We start from the raw sequence: 23,496 nt of genomic DNA on the forward strand, positions 1-23,496 counted from the left end.
ACAGCTGTTCCTTGAAGTTATTCAGCTGGTCCATTAGGGGGCGCATGGATTCTGCCAAAGTCTTTGCCAGCTTGTTGGTTTCTTCTGGTTTCGGGCTCTCCGTCACTTTCGATTTCAACATCTTCTCCTTTTCCATCCTCTTCCCCACCATATTTCTCAGTTTGTTTACTTTCGCAAGTTTTTAAAAAGTCTCTGAATGTGCGCTTAAACGCTCAAACACACCTTGGTAAGTACTTCTTAACTGTTTTGGCTGTTTTTTTCCTCTGCTCCCCCCCTCATTCGCTCAAAAGTTCATGCGCTTGGGAGGCGTCCCTCCCCCTCTCGCCTTAAACTCTGCTGCGTAGGTTAGGGTAGGGAGCTTTCTTTTTTCTTTAAACACCGCTTAAACGACTCTCATTCATAATCGGTCCTCAGACCTCGTGTACATTCTCTTTTCAAACGCTCGATCTCCTGCACTTGCCCCGGTCAGCGTTGCTTAAATCCATTCGGTCTCTCAGCAAGAAGAACCGTCGGAACGGAGAGGAGCCTCAATTCTCCAGCATTACGCCATCGAAGAGGCAACCTCTCAGAAGTTCCATGGCCAGGGTCTCTTCAGCCAAGTCCCTGGGGGGGTGACGAGCCTGCGCACCCCCTCCTTCGGCTGGAGTGCAGCTTCACCCCCGGGAGATCCGGGAGGTGAGTCTGCTCTAGCGCACCGCCATCACCGGAAGTCGACCGGGGCCTAATTCTCTTCTTAGAAGAGAAACTGGTTTCTGCTCCTGGATCAAACTTCATAAAAGGTGATAGAATGTTTTTATGTACACTCAATTTTATTCAGTTTCACAGTACCGTCTAAATATGCCAAAGATTTAAACATTACCAAGGCATAGTAGTGACATTTTGAAACAGTGCTATGAGAGATTGTGATGGCCATATACATAAGAACATAAGAGACACCAATGTTGGATCAGGTCAAAGGCCCATCCAGTCCAACACTCTGTGTCACACAGTGGCCAGAAATACCAATGATGGAGGGAACACTCTTTGTAGTTGTTTTGAAATCTGGCACTTGCTGATTTACCTCACATTAAGCTGCTTGATACAAACCCCAATTGTTGGTCTATCAAAAACAAAAAAATACAGGATGCAGAAAAAGAAGACAAAACTGAGGAAAGTTCTACCAACTCTTCGTCAGCTGAATCCTTCGATTTTGAAGCAGAACTAGGGGCTACGGCTCCTAAGCCCCCCCAATATAAAAAGGATTTTGAAAAGAAACATAGAGGAAGGAAATAAGTAAAATAATGAAACTCTAAAGGTCTGATAATTATCAGGAACTAATAACCCTAAACTAAAAAGCATATACTCTAACCAAATTTGTTTGTGAACACTAGCTCAATCTTTTATATAACTATTGTATTAACTCTCATGTATTACTACTTTTACAATAACTTTGACAATAGGGAATTATCCTTACTTTAAACAATTGTATTAACGATCTCTTGCTACTTGTAGTTTTAGTTTGTTCCCATCCCCAAACCCTACAGGTGTGTAGTTTAGAAAAGCAATAAAAATGTTTTTTTAAAAAACCAAAAAGCAGTATTGTCAGCTGAGATTGGGACTGGCTGTTCTGGTTGCCAGGTAGAGATCTTTCATATCACCTACTACCTGATCCTTTTAGCTTGAAAAGCTGGGGACTAGGCCTCGGATTCTTTGATGTTCTACAACAGTCCTCCCCCCCCCATATAACCTCCTTAAAATGTACAGAGTGCTTAAGTTCTCAGTAGAAGTTTTAAAATCACCAATTAACTATAACACTAAATTTACCAAGGAACAGCCCCGTAGCTAACAACGTTTTTCTTGGGGGGGCCACAATGTTTTTCTCAGGGGGCCTGACAACAGGAGAAATAAAGCTGGTTAATAAGATTTTAGAAGGGAGAAAATGTTGTGTTCCCGAAGTGAAAAAGCGGGGGGGGGGGATGGCGAGAACAGCTGAAGGTGACAGTCCATTCATGCCTTAATGGGATCAGGGCTGCCTGCCTCGGGCTGCACGCTTCTGCAGGCGAAAGCATCGATGGCACCAAAGGACTAAATGGGGCAGGATTTCAAAAGTCCCCTCCCTTTCCCCCTCCTCCCATGCTGCTTCTGGCACGATCCTCTCCACTCCTTTGCAGAAAACCAGCACTACGCTTGCGGGGTGTGTGTGACAAATACCTATAACTCTCACTCTCCCCCCCTCCCGGATTCTTGCTGATTACAAGGGGGCGGTGAGGGAAGTCTGAAGACATGAAGGCCGGTGGGGTCGGGAGAGAGAAGCACAGCGGGAGTCAGTCATCTGAACCTGCCGATGCTGTCAGAGCGCTGAGCAGCCTGCAGGGAGGTTGTGAAGCCAACAGAGGGCTGGCGGCAATTCCGGGGCGGGCAGCTGGAGTGCGGGGGAGGGCCAGGCTGTCCTCCCAGATTGCGGGAGGGGGAGGCGGCCCCAGGCAGGAGCAGAGAGACTGTGGTTGAGTGGCCAGCTGCATTGGTTGCCGCCTACGGTACTCCGCATGGGCTCCTGGACGCTGGTGGGGAGCAAGTCCCATGAAGTCCATGGGGCTGAGCTCTCAGTTTAGGCACTGGGCTGTTCAGGCCAGAGGAGCTGATGCTTCGCAGCTTGCCGGGGAGGCTCGCAAGTCCCCCCCCTCCGCCCTGCCGCCGACTTTCTCCCTCACCCCACACTAATTAACCCTTTCTGTGTGGCAATCAATTGGGGGTGAGGGGGCTGGGGGTAGGGAGGGGGAGTTGAGGACTGGGGGAGGGGCCCACAAAAACCATAGGGAGCTCAGGCCCCAAAGGGCCCTGAGGTAGCTACGGCCCTGCCAAGGAACATATAGGCACTCTTGAACAACCCATCACTCAATTGGAAATCACTGCAAGGATGAGCCTTATTATGTCTCGGTGGTTGAGTGATGAATTGAGTGGCTGAGTGGAGTGCAAGAGTTTTTTGTTTCCTTTAATTCTGTGCAGTGAAGAGTGCATGTAGTTGAGTGTAGCTGCTGACATTCAACAAACAAAAGGGACAGAAATTACTCCCCTTTTTTCCTTTCCAGTTAAGCCCCCCCCTTCTCTCACCCTGACTTTTCCGCCCATCTGGATGGCTACCGTTGAGCACCAGTTTGAACAAGGTGGGGCAATGAGTGAGAAGGGAGAGCTTGCTGCTGCTGCTGCACTGCTGTTTTTTCATGGCTCCGCTGTGGCTTCATGGTTGAGTCCGCTCATTTAAAGGGTGCCGCTGGAGGCTTCTAATGAGGCCATCTCCATTGCAGGGTGGGAGGGACCTGTTGGGTTGTTTTCTTGCCACATCAGAGATCCAGCATAGCTACATCCACATTTTAAAAAATCTAAACAACACAGAGAGGGTAGGCAGTTCCAATGCTGCCACCCAATCCACTAAAGAAGAAGATGATTTGTTAGACGCTCGCCTAACAACCTTTGCCATATACGGGGCCACCCCTGCTGCTTGGCAAACAGAAACACGCTTCAGGGTAGATTTGCCAAAACAAAGGCAGCCATGTGTTAGAGAAGGAACTTGATATTTGATTTATGAACTATATTTATTGCTACACACAATGGACTGTACACACACAAACATGGGCTCAGAGAACTGTACATCTCAAGACACCTGTTGTGATGCAACACACAGAAGGTGCCTGCACAAGCCTTACACGTGAATAAGGTTTCAGTTACACAGTTACCAGCCTGGTGAAGAAGCACGCACCTCCATTATTGTGAGCACTAAGAAACAACAACTTGAGAAGAGACAGCCCCCATTGCAGATCTAGTTGGGATCACATACAACATGTCACTGCTTTGTTCCTGCATTGGTATTTCCTGCCAAATGGACATTTGGTTTACAAGGGCATGACCAGCTTTATCAACACTTCAATGAAGCATCCTGACACCAAGGTTTCACACCTGCCCTGATGTCTTCCTTGAGTAAGGTTTTAGATTTCAATACTGACCACTCCTTATAGGCAACCTCCCACTCCTATAGGTAACCAATAGGATTAGTTTTGGGACAGACTAATAGGTAGGTGGGTCCACAGGTTGGAACAGTTACCTCCCACCTAATGGATCCACTATAAAAGGTAAGGACCATTCACCTGGCCCTTCCTAGCTAGCAACCCCCGCAACAACCCCTGTCTGCTTTTTACTCCCCTTGAGTCCCACCTGCTACCCCCAAACCCTTGCCTCTACTTCGATCTCTTGATCTGCAGTCAAGAGACCCACACATTCTGGCTGGTTCTAGTTGTGTGTGAATTCTCCCTAGATTTCTATTTCTTCCCATCCATTCTTCATTGGAACAACCAAGCTGTGAAGACAGACAGATAAGTATCACCCATCATCACCCTACCTGCTAATGCAAATGTGCTTATTTTAATACTGTATTTCTAAGGAACTTGACTGAATCATGTGTGAGTGCATCAGTATTGTTTGTATGAAATTTATGTTCTTAAGTAAAAGACATTTATTTTAACAACACCAGCCTCGACTTGGTCTCGTGTCTTTATTTGGGTACTGGGGCAACGTGAGTTTTTGAGTTGTGATGAGAATACTAAGGTTAAGTTGTACATTAACAGAATCTTCTGTTTGTGTGTGGTACCTGGCACAGTTGTCTCTTGAACACTTGCCCTATATATTTATTGAAAGCTTAGAAATGCAACTATAAATTATATAGAAGTGTAATTTTGGGACGAAGGGAAGCAATTATTATTTGTTGATCACCTCATGTTCAGTTGCAATGATCCAGTGAACTCTTTAAAGAGAATGAAAGCCATAATGGAAACAGGATAGGATATAAAAATCAATGAACTAAAACTGAATACAAATATGTTAGGCAATGATCAAAAGGAAATAATTCAAGAATTATTTGGGGCTGATTAAATTGTTCTGTGAAATATTCAAGTATTCTTCTCAAAGATAAGCACACATTGATATGCATTTTGATCTAACTGAAACACTTGGCATATATAATGTCAGGATTTGAGAAAATCTTAGAATTTTATAAAAGAGGAAATAGATTAAGGCATCAGAAATCCCAAAATTTAATCATATTACAGATAGCTGTTAGAATATGTATTAAAATTCATACAAAGCTAATAAGAAGTATGTCTAGCAAATGTGCATTATTGTTACCTTGGGTTACACAGGAGAAAAATTGTATTCTATATGAAGAGTATAATTCCCTTGAAACATACTCATTCTAAAGAGAACAGGAAAGTTGGACAAATATTCTAAATGTTGTATAACGTAAATCAGTCTTACTATTTCATCACAGGAATATTTTCAAACAGAATGAATTCTCTGGATAAATATTGGATAAATATAAATATTGAATTTAATAGAGAATAAAACATCTAGGAATCAAGGATCAATTCTTATACAGATTTCCCATTTCTCAGTTTTAATAGTTAAGAAGCTGGGTTCAAAGTGACTTAAGAAAATTTTTGTTAAAAGAAAAGGCAGTTTAAACAACTATTAACAAGTGATGGAAAGAGTATGCTATCAAAATATTGATTGCTATTAAGAATTCAGAATGGAAGTTATTGTTGAAAGTGGGGAAAGGATTTAAGAAAGAATGTAAGCAATGGAATATGAACCATTGTCATGATATTATCACCACGAGACATTTGGATGGAGCTTTCCAAGATAAATGGAAAGACTGACAGTATGAATGCACCAAAACAAATAGGATCCATATTACTGGAACAACAATTGGTAATTAATTGCTGCAGATTTTCTGAGTTGTGTGGCCAAGACCACGGCCACACAACCCGGAAAATCTACAGCAACTAATGAACTCTGGCTGTGAAAGCCTTCAGACAACATAATAATTGGTAAAGTTAAATTGTTTATAGAAATTAGCATTCCAATGGATCTACTAATTCTGGAATATTGAAAGGATATTGGACCACTTCAGCAAGCTGTTATAATACAAAGTTGACCTGTGCCATCATGACCTTACTTTGATTTAACCTGTAGATTACTTTAGGACAGTGAAAAACTAGATCCTTGATAAGAATCCTGAGCTTAGGAATTCGGAGTCACTGGGTCAGCCTGTTCTACAAGGTACCTCAGGAATGCAACTGTTTTCATATACCGGATGTGATCTTTAGCTCAAAAGACAGTTGTTACACATTTTGGGATCCAAAAAGCAAACCACTGCATAATCTGAAAAACTGATGTGTAATTTTGTGATTTGTGGGATATGTCTGTATGAAACAAATGGTTTTTATTTCTTTTTCTATTCTCCATATGAATGAAGCCAACCAAGCAGTACTGACAAACCTTAAGAGTTTCTGTCTCTATGTCTGTATGCATGTCTGATCTTCCACAAAGAGGGGATCTAGTGCTGTGCCGGAGCACTCTTCAATTTTTCTATACACAGGAACCACATTTAACCCCCAGAGAACAGCACTGGATCCAATGAGCTGCAAGCATGCAGTGCAAGTCACATGACATCAGAGCAAGCACAGGACAGGAATAGGAGAAGCCAGAGTTATAAAGTCTCCATGGGCAAGGTCAGGATTGTGGGCCAGCATAACAAGACACCTGGGGGCCAGAAACACAGCAGAGCACTAGGAGTGAGGAACAAGCCAGTACAGGCAGGTTCAGAGACCCCTTCTGCTCCCCACAGTTCTCCTTTTCTTTCTCTCTCCTGGCAGCCAATCCCCCACCAGTTGTTCGAAATACTTCTCCAGTGCTTGTGCCATGAAGGCACCAACAATGGCAAAAAAGCAGGTTTCTCAGGGAGAGAAGGCTCTGCACTGCAAGCACATGCACAGGTTACTAGAGGCCAGACTGGTGAGGGTGGAAAATGGAGGGCCAAGGGAGAAGGGGACAGACAGGGAGAGAAGGCTAAGAAAGCTTTCATGGAGCGGGCAACTCCACTTTGTTTTGTGCACATGCACAGAGCAAAGGAGAAGTAGCTGTTCAGGTGGGGGTGTTTAGACTGTGTTCAGAGAATGGGGGGGGGAGGCAACGGACAGCTTCTGTAAATGGGTCTCTGAAGCTGCTTCTGCTAAATAGGAATACTCTCTGCCACACATGACTTCATCTATCCTTTGGTCAGTTCCTCTCAATGAGCATGGTGCTCTGGCTCTCTACACATGAGTGCTAGCAGCAGGTCCTTCCAAAAGCATAACTGCAACTTAAAGCAGTTTATATATAGCCTCATCTATTTTATTCATTATATATTTTTGTACACATCTTAAGATCTGTAATTTGTCCATTTTTGTAAACTGAAGTGATTATGAACATGCCAAGTCGTTTCTCAAGTCTATACAGCAGCACCAAGGAGTAACTGCCTTCACATAATCACCCCAATTCAACCAACCACCTCAGAGGGACGGTTCCCAGAGGCACTCAAGGAGGCGATGGTCCGTCCTCTCTTGAAAAAACCATCTCTGGACCCGGCTGAATTGGCCAACTATCGGCCGGTGTCCAATTTGCCCTATTTGGGCAAACTGATTGAGAGGGCGGTGGCAACACAGCTACATAGATTTCTGGATGAAGCTTCTATCCTTGATCCATCCCAGTCCGGCTTTCGCCCGGGTCATGGGACGGAGACAGTACCGGTTGCCCTTACTGACGACCTCTGGAGGCATCTGGATGTGGTGGCACTGTTGTTGTTAGATCTGTTGGCCGCGTTTGACACGGTCGACCACCAGCTGCTGACCCACCGCCTCGCCAACATGGGGATGCAGGGGCTTGCCCTTCAATGGCTTGCCTCTTTTCTCCAAGGTCGGGAACAGAGGGTGGCGCTAGGGGAACAGCTGTCCCAGAGGCACCCGCTTGAATGTGGTGTGCCTCAGGGGGCGGTGCTTTCCCCAATGTTGTTTAATAATACTTCGATTTATTCTTTCGAACATCTACATGCGCCCCCTTGCCCAGATTGCCCGGAGGTATGGGCTGGGGTGTCATCAATATGCAGATGACACCCAGCTCTATCTGATGTTGGGTGGCCAGTCGGGCTCCGACCCAGACGATCTGAACCGGGCCTTACAGGCCATGGCTGGGTGGCTCAGGCTGAGTCGCCTGAAACTAAACCCAGCAAAGACGGAGGTCTTGTGCTTGAGTCGGGTCGGTCCGGGGTTGGGGATCCCTCTCCTGACCTTCGATGGGGCGCCTCTGGTGCCTGCGTTGAAGGTTAGGAGTTTGGGAGTGCTCCTGGATCCCTCCTTAACCATTGAGGCCCAGGTGGCAGCCACTGCCAAATCGGCCTTTTACCATCTTAGGCTGGTGCGGCAGTTGGTTCCCTTCCTCGACCGCGATGACCTGGCTACAGTGATCCATGTGATGGTCACCTCAAGGCTAGACTACTGTAACACTCTCTACATGGGGCTGCTTTTGTCACAGATCTGGAAGCTGCAGCTGGTACAGAATGTGGTGGCCCGGCTGTTGATGGGCCACCCCAAGTGGGAGCACATCCAGCCTGGGCTGAAAGTGCTGCACTGGCTGCCAATAGCATACCGGATCCGTTTCAAAGTGCTGGTGCTTACCTTTAAAGCCCTATATGGCCAGGGTCCGACATACCTGAGGGACCACCTTTCCCCATATGTACCCTCAAGAGCACTTCAGTCGGGGATTCAATATCACCTGGTGATTCCAGGCCCCTGAAAGGCAAGGCTTGCCACAACTAGGGCCAGATCCTTTTCAGTGGCGGCTCCAACCTGGTGGAATGAGCTCCCGGACGAGAACAGGGCCCTGCAAGACCTCATACAGTTCCGCAGGGCCTGCAACACTGAGTTCTACTGCCCGGCGTTTACGTAGGAGCCGCCACTACCACCACCACCAATGGCGTGGGTAACAACTGGGTAAGAGGACGGCCCTTGAATATCTGCCATGAGACCGAGCTGGGTTGGTACCACTGGATTGGCCACGTACCAGCTACAGGACACTATCTGCCTCCAATGAAAGATCCGGCACCTACCGTTGGAAGACCATCTTGTTCTTTATAGAGCACTTTACTTTGTGATTCGAGGATTTTATTTTTGTTTTAAATTGTTTTAATCTTGTTTTATATGTGGGCATTGTTGCCCTCTTGTAAGCCGCCCTGAGCCCGCTTGTGGGGAGGGCGGGGTAAAAATACTAATAAATAAATTAAATAAATCAAAGAGAATGCTATGTTGACCACCCATTGGTTGAGAAAGCGGAACAGAAGTAATTTAATTAAAATGATCCCATATTATTACCATATTTCCACAGTTAAGTTAGTCACTCCTTCTTGCAGACCTAAAAGTTTTTAAAGTATCAGTGTGCATTGCTGCGTAAATAACTGGGGAAAGAAAGAAGCAAATGACCTCTACAACCTATGGCAGAAAAGAAAAACCCAGGGACTCAAAATGATGCACTTCTCACTGCTCCTTACAGCCACACAAGTTGATGACCAACTCTGTATTATTTTCTTTTGCTACAGGAGAATACCCCCCAGCAGCAGCAAGCAGGTATTTGACCTTTCTTACTGGGCAAGGAAACAATCACAACATGAAACAAAATTGGGCTCCCCCTGTCAAGTTGTATGCATCTGTGTATATTTTAGAGTTACCAAATCAGACCATCCAGTTCCAGTACTACTTACTGGAAGTGGCTCTTCAGGTCTCAGTAGACATCTCCTCTGCACTGGTATCTAGGATTCTCTACCAACAGATAAAACAAAGCACACGGCCTACTACCAAACAATAGTCTCTAGGCAGAACTGAGCAGCTGATGAAAGTATTTACTCCTCTTTGTGCAAACACTAAATAATTACTCCCAATGGATATTGTGACTGCTGCACTTTCAAGATGAAAAAAACAGCCACGGGGATTGGTTTTAGGCTTTTAGTTCCTTGGCTCATGTTATTTATTACATTTTCTCCTTCCCTTTCTCCAAAGACCTCTTGACTGCTTAAAAGAAGAAGAGTGGGTATTTATACCCTGCTTTTCTCTACCTTAAGGTGTCTCAAGGTGGCTTACAATCGCCTTCCCTTCCTCTCCCTGCAACTGTCACCTTGTGAGGCAGGTGGGGCTGAGAGAGTTCAAAGACAACTGTGACTGGTCCAAGGTCACCCAGTAGGTTTTAGAAGAAGAAGAGTTTGGATTGATACCCCACCCTTCACTCAGAGTTTCAGAGTGGCTTACAAACACCATTCCCTTCCCTTCCCCACAACAGACACCTTGTGAGGTAGGTGGGGCTGAGAGAGCTCTTTCAAGAACTGCCCTTTCAAGGACAGCTCTTGTCAGAACTATGGCTTGCCCAAGGTCATCCAGCAGCTGCAAGTGGAGGAGTGGGGAATCAAATCTGGTTCTCCCAGATTAGAGTCCACACACTTAACTACTACACCAAACTGGCTCTGCTTATTGTATGTATGCCTACAAGATAAAAGTTCTCAAATATAAAATGACATTTCCTCCCCCATGCAAGAATATCTACCTTTCCTGAATCACACACAAACCCCAAAGAAATTACCAAAATAAGACAAGGCTGTAGAATCTGTGAACCTCCTGGTGATTTGAGCCTGCTTGACAATTATGGTATTCCTCACAAACCCTACTCGGTGTGCCTCCATCTTTAGAGGTAAAGTTGGTAACTACCAGAGAGGGAGCTTTCGTGCTTCTGGCATCTCATCTCTGAAATTCCCTTCCTGTAGCTTTTCAGCTAGTATCAGGCTTATTTGCTCAAACTTTTTTGTACTGTTGTTGGCTGTTGTACTGTACTGGCTGTTTTGTTTTTATGCCTGTTCTGATGTTATTGACTTTAATTGCTCTGCTACTCCTTTGACATTTGTTTTTTTCTGTTTTTTAATTGTTTTAGTTTTTATTGCTTTGAATTTTGCTGTAACTTTTTACTGAAAATTTGTGGCTGATTTCATTGATCCCTTTTCACTTGTAGCTTTACTGCTTAAATTATGTAAACCACCTGAGAATGAAGGATATAAAGGTTTTAAATAATTAAAATAAACTATTTATATGCCACATAAGAAGAGCCTGCTAGATCTGACCAGTGGTCCATCTTGTACAGCATCCTGTTTCACACAGCAGCTAACCAGTTCCTCTGGAGGTCCAATAACAGGATACAGAGGCTGAGACCTTCCCCTGATGCTGCCTCCTACCACTGGTATTCAGAGGTTTACTGCCTCTGAATGTGGAAGTGCCATTTAGTAGCCACTGACCTATCCTCCATGAATCTGTCTAATCCCTTTTAAAGCCATCAATACCTGTTGTCATCTCACTATATTCTCTGGCAGCAAATTCATGCAAAAGTTTTTTGTAGCATATATCTGGGTTGCTTCAGCATATGATAGTTTTGTAGCAGGAACTGACATACAGTATAGATAGAACTACTGATATTTTTGACATACAGTATAGATAGAACTACTGATGTTGACTGTTGAGAGAGAGAGAGAGAGAGAGAGAGAGAGAGAGAGAGAGAGAGAGACTCTTCCCCAAGAAGCGAAAGTCTAAATTTCAACAACAGGCTAAAACTGTAGAAGATGGCAAGATAAGTGTAATCAAATATAGCTACAAATACTCAAACTTTACTTTATCATGAAGAATAAGGACATTTTCTTGCCTCATAGAAAAGGTGAGTTTGGAACACAGTTTTGAAAAGACAAACAGACAAAACAGAAAAACAAGGGAGAATGGGTCAAGTTTTGTTTTTTTAAAGGCAAAAAACGTTCTGAGCACCCTGATGGTGGTGCAATGATTGCCTTCAATCTGTTCATGAGGTTCCTTGAGTTATACTGGGGATCAGCATCTTATCTGGAAAGTCAGCCATTAGAGTCAGTCATTAGTGTTGCAAGGCCTGTTTTATGCTAGTTATTTCTTGCAAGTCACTGTACAATTTTGGATGTAGGACAAGCTGTTATTTTATAGCAGTAAGTAACGGAAGGGAGAAAGTGCATAAGTAGCACCGACACCAAACACTTTATCAGGCACAAAGAGATAATCAAGTCAGCCAGTACACAGAAATCTAGTAACAATATATATAAACCTTCAACATCATTTTAAAATATTTCTAGCTACATTATGGAAACAATTTCACTTCAAGCACCTGCAGCTATTCAAAAAATTGAGCTCAATGTGACCTTACCTCAAGCATTGTATCAAACTGATTGAATCATAAAGCTGAACAAGCTGCATTGCCAGCTAATTGAACACAGACAACAAGACTTGAAGGTCATCTTCTCAAGCATTTCTGAATGACATGAGAAACAGAAAACAGTAATTCCGTTCTTCTAACCAGGACAAATACCAGCTCAATAAATAAAGATGTCTTAATAGTTGAACCACTTGTTCAAATAGGAATAAAAATGGACAGATTGAGAACCTAGCTACCAGTCATTTGTCTATACCCTTTAAAAGCTTTAAAATAATAAATGTTGTCTAAGAAGCTTTTTCAGTAGAGAGGCTATGTGATGAAGCAGTTGTAGGTACTACTTGTTAGAGTAATAATTTTGTCTCTCATGCTGTAAGTAGGGACAAACTATATAAAAACCATATGCAGTTCCTGACTGTGTAATCCTAAATAGAATTACACATTTCTAAGCCCATTGATTTAAATAAATTTATAAGGGTGTAACTCTGCTTAGGACTGCATGATAAGGCACCTATTTAGTCCACAGAATTCCAGCTTTCACTTCATAAAAGGTTGACAGCATTCTTTAAGACAATTTTTAAAGTGCCATAACAAACAAAACTGAAGGACAAGGAGGCAGCCAGAAAGCTCCACTGGTTTATAACCCATAACTTTTAAAGCCCATTGGTATTTCAAAAGTTAGTTCAAATTTGTTTAAATGACCAACACACACTTCTGAACATTAACGCTGTGAAATGAAACACCTGTGCCAATTGTACTGTTATACCCAAGATTGTGATGATGATGCAAGTTGCAGAGAAGTTACATGCAGCTACAACACAGGAGTTGTGGCCTTCTGATGTGACCATTAACTGACCATTCAACTGCAGAAAGCCATCAAACTGGGGACAAGGGTTCTAACATGGAAGTCCAGAGAGCCCCTTTTCCTACCAATGATGCAATTACCAACAGCTCATTTCTTCCAGAAGAGAGACTGAGAGCTGGAGCGTGAAACAGCAGTAATAATTCTTGAAGGCCTTATAGTTTGTAAGATTAATCAACCATAAGAAGACCTAGGAAATTTGAATAATGTTCCAGATGATAATGATCAATATGATTTAAAAACAAAATCTTCAATGATCTTGCCATTATGAACACAAACTGTGGACTGTTTCACTAGCATCAGAGCTGACTACAATAAGAAGGCGGTTTGTATTCAAAGATGTTTCTACTTGTTCATTGTGTTGTTGTTTTTATACACTCTACCTACAATCACAAAGTACACAAAAATGCTATGAAAGGCTAACCACACAATCTTCACTTTCCTGGGAGTAAGCCCAACTGAACATACCCAAACAGGACTCTGAGTAGGGATGCTTAGGACAGTCTCCAAGAGATCCTGTGTTATTTCTATATTCTGGTGTAAGCCATACTGAATAGTTCAATACAAAAGCCTGGTCTAAACTGTCAAAATAATAATACATGAGACAGGTGGGGGGGAAGGCATGACAGCTATTTGTATCAAATTACTTAAGAAACCTGGGCTAAAACAGAACCTGATCAAATAAGATGCAATAATAAACAAAGTAGTTCAGCACCCTGTTTCTCCAGATAAAGAATTTCATACAGCAGGACTGAGAGGGACCTCTTACTGATACCTTGGAAAGCCGCTGTCCAAATAGACTGTACTGGAAGAAGTGAAATCTTGGCCTGATTCACTATAAAGCATTTTTATGTGTTTAAATGGTTGAAAGAGAATATCAAAAGGACGTTACTAAACCTAGACTAATTTAAGGGAATGTTAATAAGTTAGTGCAAGATATTTTCCTTGGGCAAGTGAAGCAAAATTCATTGTTTTGGAGTTCAGACAATTCTGGGAATCAACCAATGTTCACCATAAAAGTTCAAAAAGAACTACAGAAGCTGACATGCTTGCACACTGAAGCACACTGGCTCTCTAAATCCAGTACAGCAAAACTGGGTATTTTATTTTATTTATTTAAAATATTTACTGGCCGCCCTTCTTCCTTGTGGAACTCAAAAGCACTTTACAATATTAAGAAAACATTATAAAAACACAATAAAACACCTATTATGAAATCTATAAAGCTCACAGTTTCAGAACTCCAATAGTAAAAGGTAAATCAATTAAACTGTACTTCTAAATAACACTGCCTTCAACTGCCTCCTGAAGACTGACAATGAGGGGGCTACGTGAATCTTCTTGGGGAGGTTATTTCATAACTGTGGGGCTGCCACTGAAAATGCCCACCAAACAAACTTCTTTAAGTGGTGGGACACGCAAGAGGGCATCTCCTTGTGATCTGAATTGCTAGGTATGAATGTATGGAAGAAGGTGGTCCTTCAGATACCTTGGTCCCAAGACACATAGGGCTTTCAAGGCCAAAACCAACACCTTTAATTGGGCTTGGGAGCAGATCGGTATAATTGCTGTAGTACTAGGAACATATGTTCCCAATGGCTGGCCCCTACCAGCAGACTAGCCACACAATTCTGCACTAGCTGCAGCTTCCAAACATTCTTCAAGTGTAGCCACAAGTAGAGTGCATTGCAATAGTCCAGTCTAGATGTAACGAAGGCATGGATCATTGTGGCTAGATCAGACTGATCTAGGAATGGACACAGTTGACACATCAGCCGGTGCTGGGGAAGTGCACTCTGAGCCACAACAGCCACCTTGTTGTCTCAGAAGAAGAAGAGATTGAATTTATACCCCGCCCTTCACTACCCAAAGGTGTCTCAGAGCAGCTTACAAACTCTTTTCCCTTCCCCTCCCTACAACAGACACCCTGTGAGGTAGGTAGGGCTGAGAGAGCTCTTGACAGAAACTGCTCTTTTTCAAGAACAGCTCTTATCAGAACTACGGCTTGCCCAAGGTCATCCAGCCAGGTGCAAGTGGAGGAGTGAGGAATCAAACCCGGTTCTCCCAGATTAGAGTCCGCGCACTTAACCACTACACCAAACTGGCTCTAAGGTGACCGCTGCATCAAGCTGTGCTCTCAAGCTGCGAACCTGGTGTTTCAAGGGGAGTATAAACCCATCCAAGACAGGGAAGATCTGAAGTCCCTGGTCTGCCTTTTTACTAAACCTAGAGAAACTCTTTGATTTCTGGATTAAGTTTCAGCTTGTTCACCCTCATCCACACCATTACTGACTCCAAGCATCGGTTCAGAACATTAACAACATCCTCAGGATTAGGTGGAAAAGAAAGGTAGAGCTGGGTATCATCTGCATATTGGCGACTTCTCCCACTGATTTCATATGGATATTATATAGCAAGGTGGATAAGATGGAATCCTGCGGCACCTCATTGGTCAGTGACCATGGGGCAGAGCAGGAATCCCCCAACAATGTTTTCTGACACTGAGCCCCCACAATGGACTCGAACCACTGTAACATGGCGCTCATTAGTTCCAGTGCTGACAGGCAGCTCAGTAGGATTCTATGGTCAACAGTATCAAAGGCCAATGAGAGACCTTGCAGAACTAGCAGGGTCACATTCCCCGTCTAGTTCTTAATAGAGGTCATCAACCAAGCGACCAAAGCAGTATCTGTTTCAAACCCTGGCCTGAAGCCAGACTGAAATGGGTCCAGAAAAATCACTCTCTTCCAAGAACCCATGGAGCTGAGAGGCCACAACCTGCTCTAGCGCCTTGCCTAAGCATGGAAGATTGGAGGCTGGCTGGAAATTTTCTAACATAGTAGGGCCAGTTCCCCCCCCCCAAAAAAAAGCAGGTCTAATCACTGCCTCCTTGAGCATAGGCAGCACCACTCCTGAAAGCATTTATCACTCCCTCACCCACTCAGCCAGCCTCCTCTGGCAGCTTTTATCAGCCAGTTAGGGCAAGTGTTGAGAACACAGGTGGTATGCCTCAGCTGTCCAAGGATCTTGACCACATCCTCAGGATCCACAAGCGAAAAAGTATCCATACAAATTGCACAACAGATGCCAGAGGGTAATCTACTTGAAAGGATGACATTTAAATGCTGACTTACTACTCTGAAATTTGGAGTATTGGGTGCAATGTTTTTTTAAAAAATGAAACAGGAACTGAACAGAAAAGTAATGGCAGGAGAATTAATGTTATTAACAGTATAAATAGTATATCATGATTTCTGTTCAAACTGCAAGACAAGCAAGTGTAAGAAAGCAGTTTGCTGAGAACTGATATGAAACAGCTCAGCAACTGATAATATTTGAACAAAGTTTGAGTCCAGTGGTGCCATTACGACCAACAAAGTTTTATTCAAGGTATAATCTTTCATGTGCATGCACACACATTGTATTTGAAGAAGTGTGCTTGAACACGAAAGCTTATACCTTGAATAAAACTTTGTTAGTCTTAAAGGTGCCACTGGACTCAAACTTTGTTCTGGTGCTTCAGACCGACACAGCTACCCACCTGAGAATATCTGAGTACGTTATGACCATGATTCTGTAAGTATTTACTTGGAAGTAAGTCCAGTTAACCTGGTATTCAATCATAGATAGAGCTTGTGACGACCCCTTAACTGGGGAGGTCTGGTTTTACTTTAAAATGTTCTTTATGTTTTGCTTTACTGTGTATAACCGGCTGCCACCAGGAAATTTAAGGCTTTCCAAACCTTTATAATATTTCTATCACTGGGTAGGTAGGTCGAGGGTTTAGGCTTTCATGAGGGTCTATGTGTTTCCTGAGGAAGTATGTCTTTCAGAGCTGGCAGACTTAAATAAAAGATTTATTGATATAATTCGTACATAACAGGATAGTACTCTGTATATATGAATGGGGATGTGTCTCACTCCTCTCATACACAGAACTTAACTGAACTTCTGTTTCTCTCACAGAACTCAGAACTTAACTGTCTTACTGAACATCAACTGTCATCCTCAACTGTCAAACCTCTGTCACTCTTGACAGACCTACATATCATCCACACAACATCACTTCCAAACCCCCTCCCCCTCTCTGTCACTCACCAATTACACCACTTGCCTGTTTCAACCACACTAGATTATCACACAGCCATGCAACCAAACTTTTAAAGACACACACACCCAGTTAAACATGAAATCATTACAGAGCTAGACCCAAATCCATGTTCAGCTTTGAAGCTGACTAAGTGGTCTAGACAAGTCACTATCTTTAATCTTACTCACAGGTTCTTATTAGAACAGGAATCTGTAAATTGCAAGCCACTTTGTAAAATATTATATGTTATAGAAAAACAACAGAAAGTACAGAAGAGAAGTGGTAAAGAACTGATGAACAAGCAGAGGAAAAATGGGGGAAAGAAGTGATAAAGAACTGAAGAATGAGCAGAGGAAAGATCAGATGGCAGTAGAAGAAACATTTAACTAATACAATGCCAAGAAGAGACTTAAATGACGTAACTACAAGTACAGTGCAATCCTATGCAGAATTACTCTAGTCTAAGACCACTGAAACAAATGCAGAACCTCTGCACAGAACTGTATTGGTACTCTGGTTCAGGTGGTTTATGAAATACAATGAAAGGATACAATACTCAAATGAATCACTTATTAGCAGCGCAAATTAAGTTATTCTGAGAACTGCAGTCAAAGTAGGATCCACCCAAGGAGACATCTTGTATTACCCAGAAGACTTCATTTACCTTTCTTATATCTGACATCTGGAATATTTTTCAAGATAGGTAGCTATGTTAGTCTGGAGGAGGAGGAGATTGGATTTATACTCCACCCTTCACTCGGAGTCTCAGAGTGGCTTACAAACTCCTTTCCCTTCATCTCCCCACAACAGACACCCTTGTGAGGTAGGTGGGGCTGAGAGAGCTCTGATAGAAACTGCTCTTTTTTCAAGAACACCTCTGACAGAGCTATAGCTTGCCCAAGGTCATCCAGCAGCTGCGAGTGGAGGAGTGGGGAATCAAACCCAGTTCTCCCAGATTAGAGTCTGTGCACTTAACCACTACAACAAGGTGAAGCAAGCACTTTAAATACTAACAACATTTATTGCAGCATAAGCTCTTCTGAGTTCCTGGAGTGGAAATCTGATGAAGTAAACTCTGACTCATAAAAGCTTGTGCTTGAATAAGTTTTGTCAGTCTTTATGGTGCCAATGGATTCCTTTTATCTGGAAGACTAACTAATAACAACACTCCTTGAGATTAAAGGCTGAAGAGTCAACAATTCAGGCTTCTGACTTTCCCTCTTTTATAGAAATATTGTATGCTTCTTGATTATTCCCAACGAAAAGAAAAGACTACATGGGGTAAATCCTAGGGAACACCCCAGTAAAATATGTACAGGATTGGGCTGAAGGTTTTTATTGCTATGATCATTGTTCATTGAATAGTTTTACACTGTGTTACTGCATTTTCTTATTATTCTGTAATTTGCCTTAGGTCTCAGTGGAAAAGGCGGGCTATCAACAAAGTAAATAATTTAAAAAATGTACAGTACCTTTAACCCTCTAGTAATGGGAGAGCCCATCCCACATTTTCCAATACAGGAAAAGACTGAAGACTACATTCCAAGGGGACTGATGATGAAGGTCAACGTTGTAAATTGAGAAAGAGTGAAAATACTTGGTTTGTATGAGAATTTAGGGAAATTTAAATATGCATTTTTCTAGCAAGAGCGGCAAATTCAGGGTTACAGCAGAGAGAAGAAAGGAAAAGTTTTTTCTACGACCTCCCTTGGCCAACAACAGTGCATAGTTACCACAAATCTGAAGAAGGAAGCTCTAATCAATGCAAATTTATGCTGGAGTATAATTGTTAGTATTTAAGGTGTCACAAGACTCATTTTTGCTACAACAAACTAGCAACTACTCCTTTGGAATTATTACAATAAAGGCTTTATTTAGGGTTGTTTTTTCAATCTTTTATCTATTAAGTTGGGTATTTTTAGCTGCTTCAGACTTCAGACTGTCACAGTCTGAAAAAACTAGATTTCACCTGAACACACCTGAAATATACATATACATGGAACCATGTACATTTAACCTGCTCTCTCTCCCTCAGAGCAGCTCAAACGAAAGCTCTTACATGATGCCACAGCCTTGCACAATCTATTCTGGGCCTGCAGCTGCAGCCTGTAAACCTAGTGCACCATTGTGGGAAAGATACACAGGGAAACTGGGCACTGTCCTCAGATCAGGCCTCATTGCGCAATTGGGGGCGGCCTCAACACCACCACCACCCCACTTTGTCCAAAGTTACCCTCTGTCGAGACGAGGCGAAGAGGAGAACGGCAGAAAGACACCCTGTGCCTGAGTTAGGCGAATGACACCTACTACGGAGCTCTGGGAAGGGTTGCCATAGCGATGCCAAGGTCCGAATGGGTGGGTGGGAAAGGAAGGCAGGCTAGAGTGGCAACATCGATTTGGCCGCCCATCGCCTTGGAAACGACAAGGCCGAGGCCAGGCTGGTTCTGCCAGGGAGGAGAGCGAGGCCGGGTTGCTATAGCGACGCAGTCTTGTCAAGGGGGGCCCCTCACCTGCCAAGCGGTCGCTTCATGCCGGAGTCTCCGGCGGGGTGGGCGCTGCCAGGCAGACGCAGGCTCGGTCTCAGGCTGAAGCCCTTGTCCAACTGCGTGGATTGGGAAGGAGAGGAAGCGGCAGCCGGTGCCGAAGTGGCAAAGCGCTCATGCTCCAACGTAACGGACTCGTTCCTCTTTCTCATCCCGGCAACGCTAACTCCGCTTGCTCGAGGGAAGCCGCCCCAGTCCACTCACACACACTGCCTTCCCCTACATGAGAGCGGCTACAGCCCGGCAACCGAAGGACTAACAGCACCTCCCGCCCACCACCAATCAGGAGCGGCCCTCAGCCACGTGACCTTTTACGCGGCGACAGTTAGGAAATGGCCATTTTTGTTTGTTTGTTTTGACCATGACAAAGATGGCTACTGCGTTGTTGGATGCCATCTTGTACGTATGGAGGAAGCAAATGACAAATTTTGCTTCTCTAGAAGTAAACTTCAAGGGGCAGTCCTCTAAGCTCCGGGCACGGTAGCACATGTGGCCATCTTAAGTGCGGGTTAGCGAAGACAAGCGCTTGCCGATCTTACCTGGAGCCGACAGCACCCGAAGCTGCTGCAGCCGTTTACAATACAAATGTGCTACACAATATATCCGAATCGGTTAATTGCTGCATTTTATTTTTAGATGTGTAGTCAGCGTGATGTGGGCCACTGCGGAGAGCTGCGCCTCATGAAACATACATGTTAAGGCGGCTGCAATCGTAAACCTGCTTTACGCGAGTAATTTCAGGCTTTCAGGGGGATTTATTACCGGGTAGAATCGGTACCTCGAGCTGCGCGAACCGCCCTATTCTCCTCTTTGCACACTCCCTGACAAAATACTGGATTCGATTTTTAAGTTAGGTTTGTCATATCCACAATTTGTAGTCTATAATATGAAAAACAGCCAATTATACTTGAAGTCATGTTATGCTGGGGCGAGAAAAGTGACTGCTGTTGTGGTAAATAGAATAACGTATTCTCTGGAATACACAAACAAACATGTTGAGAAAGTTAAGTGCGCCTAAAATCATAATTTGGGGAACGAGAATTTACGTTGCTGCGTGATTCTGGTGGGTTGCCCTGATGGTCTGAAGCAGCAGAACAAAGTTTGATTCCAGTAGGGGACGTTTCACCACCACCACCCCGGCCATTGCAGCTACCGCTGACAGCTGCGGTGGCCATAACTTTTTAAAGAGCTCCTAACGAGAGCTGGGAGAGCCAGAATGACCTCTCGCGGGTGATGTCACACGCGAGAGGTGGAATTTGCCCCTAGGAGTCCCCGGGCTCAGGGAAGCGGGGAACGTTTCGAGCCCCGGAACGTTTCGACCCCCCCCCCCCCCCATTGCAGCTGCCGCCGACAGTTATTAGCATTATGGATTCTCTATTAGCAATTATGTACTCCATTATTCCCTAGGGGCAGTCATGGATTCCCTATTGGCAATTTTGGATTCTCTATTGGCAATTATTTACTGCACTATCCCCTCTGGGCAAGCCTACTCTCCATTACTCTCTATGGGCACATGTATTCCCTATGGGCAATTGCTGTCCTTAGTTTTAGTACGTCCTTTCCAGTAGCACCTTTTAGACCAACGAAATTTTATTCTGGGTGCAAATTTTCGTGTGCATGCACAAGAGTTTATACCCAGAATAAAACTTTGTTGGTCTTAAAGGTGCCACTGGAATCAAACTTTGTTCTATTGCTGTATGATGTTGCTTTGGGAGGCCGATGCAGATTTAGAACTAACGCTGTCTATGTACCTGCTTACTCCCCAATTCCCGCTGTTCAATTTTTATGGTTATAAACAAACACACATTCCAGAAGAATCACAAGTTTCTAGTACTCTCTCCTCACAAGGAACTGAAATCAAAGTAGCACCGCTGCACAAAACATTAAGGCATGGTTTCATAGGAGAGGCAAATTAATTAGCATGGGATTATCTGTGTATAAATAATGATACCTGAAAGTAAGTAATTAATACATATAACTGACAATGTTTTGCAATTTGAGATTAAAACTGTATGAGTCTTGTATCGCTGGGGAAAGTAGAAGGCATAAAACTGTTCTCCCGTCCCGGAAATCTCTCTCACACTTTATGCAGCAATACTCTTCAGATCGACTCAGAGTTCTACTCAGGTCTATTTAATGGGACAATTCCAGGAAGGTGTTTTTTAGGGTTGCAGTGTCGGTTATGAGTGAGTCAGTCATGCAAACCGTCATGAGAATACAGAGCAACTTCTGTCCCTTCCTGTGTCATCCCAACTGCCTCTCGTAGCTGGCAAACTCTGAACTAAACCCAGCACTTCTGCTCAGTTGAGTTGTGCCAACACGCCTCTCAGAATGGCTAAACGTGTCCCGTCTCCCTTTCCGTACGGAGTGAAGCTGCTTGTTCGTTTCTATTGGCTGCGCGGTGTGGAGGCGCGGGCTTCGTTTGCGCGCTGAGCCAGGGGCGACCAGGAGGTGGATCTGTGCTGTGCGGAGCCCGAAGGAGTCGTTTGGATCGTTATCATGTTCTGTGAGAAAGCAATCGAGCTTATCCGGGAGCTCCACCGCGCTAGCGACGGGCAGCTCCCTGCCTTCAATGTAAGCCTTTGACCGCGCGACCCCTTTTTCCTCAGCTTTTCTGATCTCACTCTTTTGTCAAATTGGCCTGAGCGGAAGCTTCGTGAGAAACAATTCTGACAGGCCGAAGTTCTGCTTCCATCAGCTAGAGTTGCCAACTCCAGGTTGTACAATAGCCGGATATTTGGGGGTGGAGCCTGGGGAGGGGCCTTAGGGAGATATAATGCCATAGAGTCCAGCCTCTCCAGGCAACTGATCTCTGTCATCCGGAGATCACTTATAATTCCTGGATGTCTCCAGGTCCCACCGGGAGGTTGGCATTCCTACCACCCGCTCTCCCCCCCCTCCTCTCCCGGTCCAGAACTGAAGCCTTCGGGAACTTCAGCTAGTCCCTCGAGTAATTAGGTACACGAAGATAGTGATTCACTCCACAGGCAACATTAGTGTATTTGCTGTATTGCATTGATGTTCTTTGTGATGCATGCAAAGTTCCTATGCAACACGCTTCTTAGTCGCTCGAGTAAATAGGGACACGGAGATAGTGAGTCACTCCACAGGCAACATGAGTGTATTTGCTGTATTGCATTGATGTTCTTTGTGATGCATGCAAAGTTCCTATGCAACACGCTTCTTTTTAGAAAGGTCACTTTGGAGATGTCTTTTGGTTGGCTTAGGTTCAAGCATAGCACCCCCTCTAATAACACACTTTATGAAGCAATGCCTTATTTACTTCATTCATACCACATCTTTCTCCCTAATGGGGACCCAAAGCAGTTTCCATTGTTCTCATCTCCTCCATTTTAGCCTCACAACAAACATGTGAGGTACATGAGGCTAAGTGTATGTGACTGGTCCAAGGTCACCCAGCAGGCTTCATGTGGAGGAGTGAGGAATCAATCCCAGTTCTCCAGATTAGAGTCTGCTGCTCTTAACCACTACGCCAATACTGACTCCAGTCTGATGGTACAGCAGCAACACAGCACCTGCAGACAAATTGTGAGGCACTCCAAAGAGATCTGTCAAGGATGGGTGAGTGGGCGTCAATGTGGCAAATGGGGTTCACTGTGGCCAAGTGCAAAGTGATGCACATTGGGGCCAAAAATCCTAACTATAAATGCATGTTGATGGGGTCTGAACTGGCGAGGACTGACCAAGAGACTGATCTTGGAGTCGTAGTAGATAACTCAATGAAAATGTCGAGACAGTGTTTGACTGCAATAAAAAAGGCCAACACTGTGCTGGGGATTATTAGGAAGGGAATTGAAAACAAATCAGCCAGTATCATAATGCCCCTGTATAAATCGATTGTGCAACCTCATTTGGAATACTGTGTACAATTCTGGTCACCA

At 44.0% G+C, this 23,496-nt stretch overlaps 2 protein-coding genes across 3 annotated transcripts in view; one reads left to right on the forward strand and one right to left on the reverse strand.

Annotated features, from left to right (window-relative positions):
- The window catches only part of LOC107111964 (monoacylglycerol lipase ABHD12), a 92,117-nt gene extending 72,272 nt beyond the window's left edge, over nucleotides 1-19,845 (reverse strand). For both annotated transcript variants that reach the window (XM_015413013.1, XM_015413012.1), the window contains exon 1: nucleotides 19,562-19,845. In XM_015413013.1, the coding sequence (XP_015268499.1) occupies nucleotides 19,562-19,746 (185 nt within the window). In that variant the 5' untranslated portion in view covers nucleotides 19,747-19,845. The remainder of the gene's footprint in view (nucleotides 1-19,561) is intronic.
- A 2,193-nt stretch (nucleotides 19,846-22,038) lies between these two features.
- Nucleotides 22,039-23,496, forward strand: part of GINS1 (GINS complex subunit 1 (Psf1 homolog)) — a 10,784-nt gene continuing 9,326 nt past the window's right edge. Inside the window, exon 1 of the mRNA XM_015413015.1 lies at nucleotides 22,039-22,168. Coding sequence (XP_015268501.1) covers nucleotides 22,094-22,168 — 75 coding nt within the window. The 5' untranslated portion in view covers nucleotides 22,039-22,093. The remainder of the gene's footprint in view (nucleotides 22,169-23,496) is intronic.

This window comes from Gekko japonicus, unplaced genomic scaffold, assembly GCF_001447785.1.
Source record: "Gekko japonicus isolate JY-2015 unplaced genomic scaffold, Gekko_japonicus_V1.1 scaffold2446, whole genome shotgun sequence".
Classification (NCBI taxonomy): Eukaryota; Metazoa; Chordata; class Lepidosauria; order Squamata; family Gekkonidae; genus Gekko; species Gekko japonicus.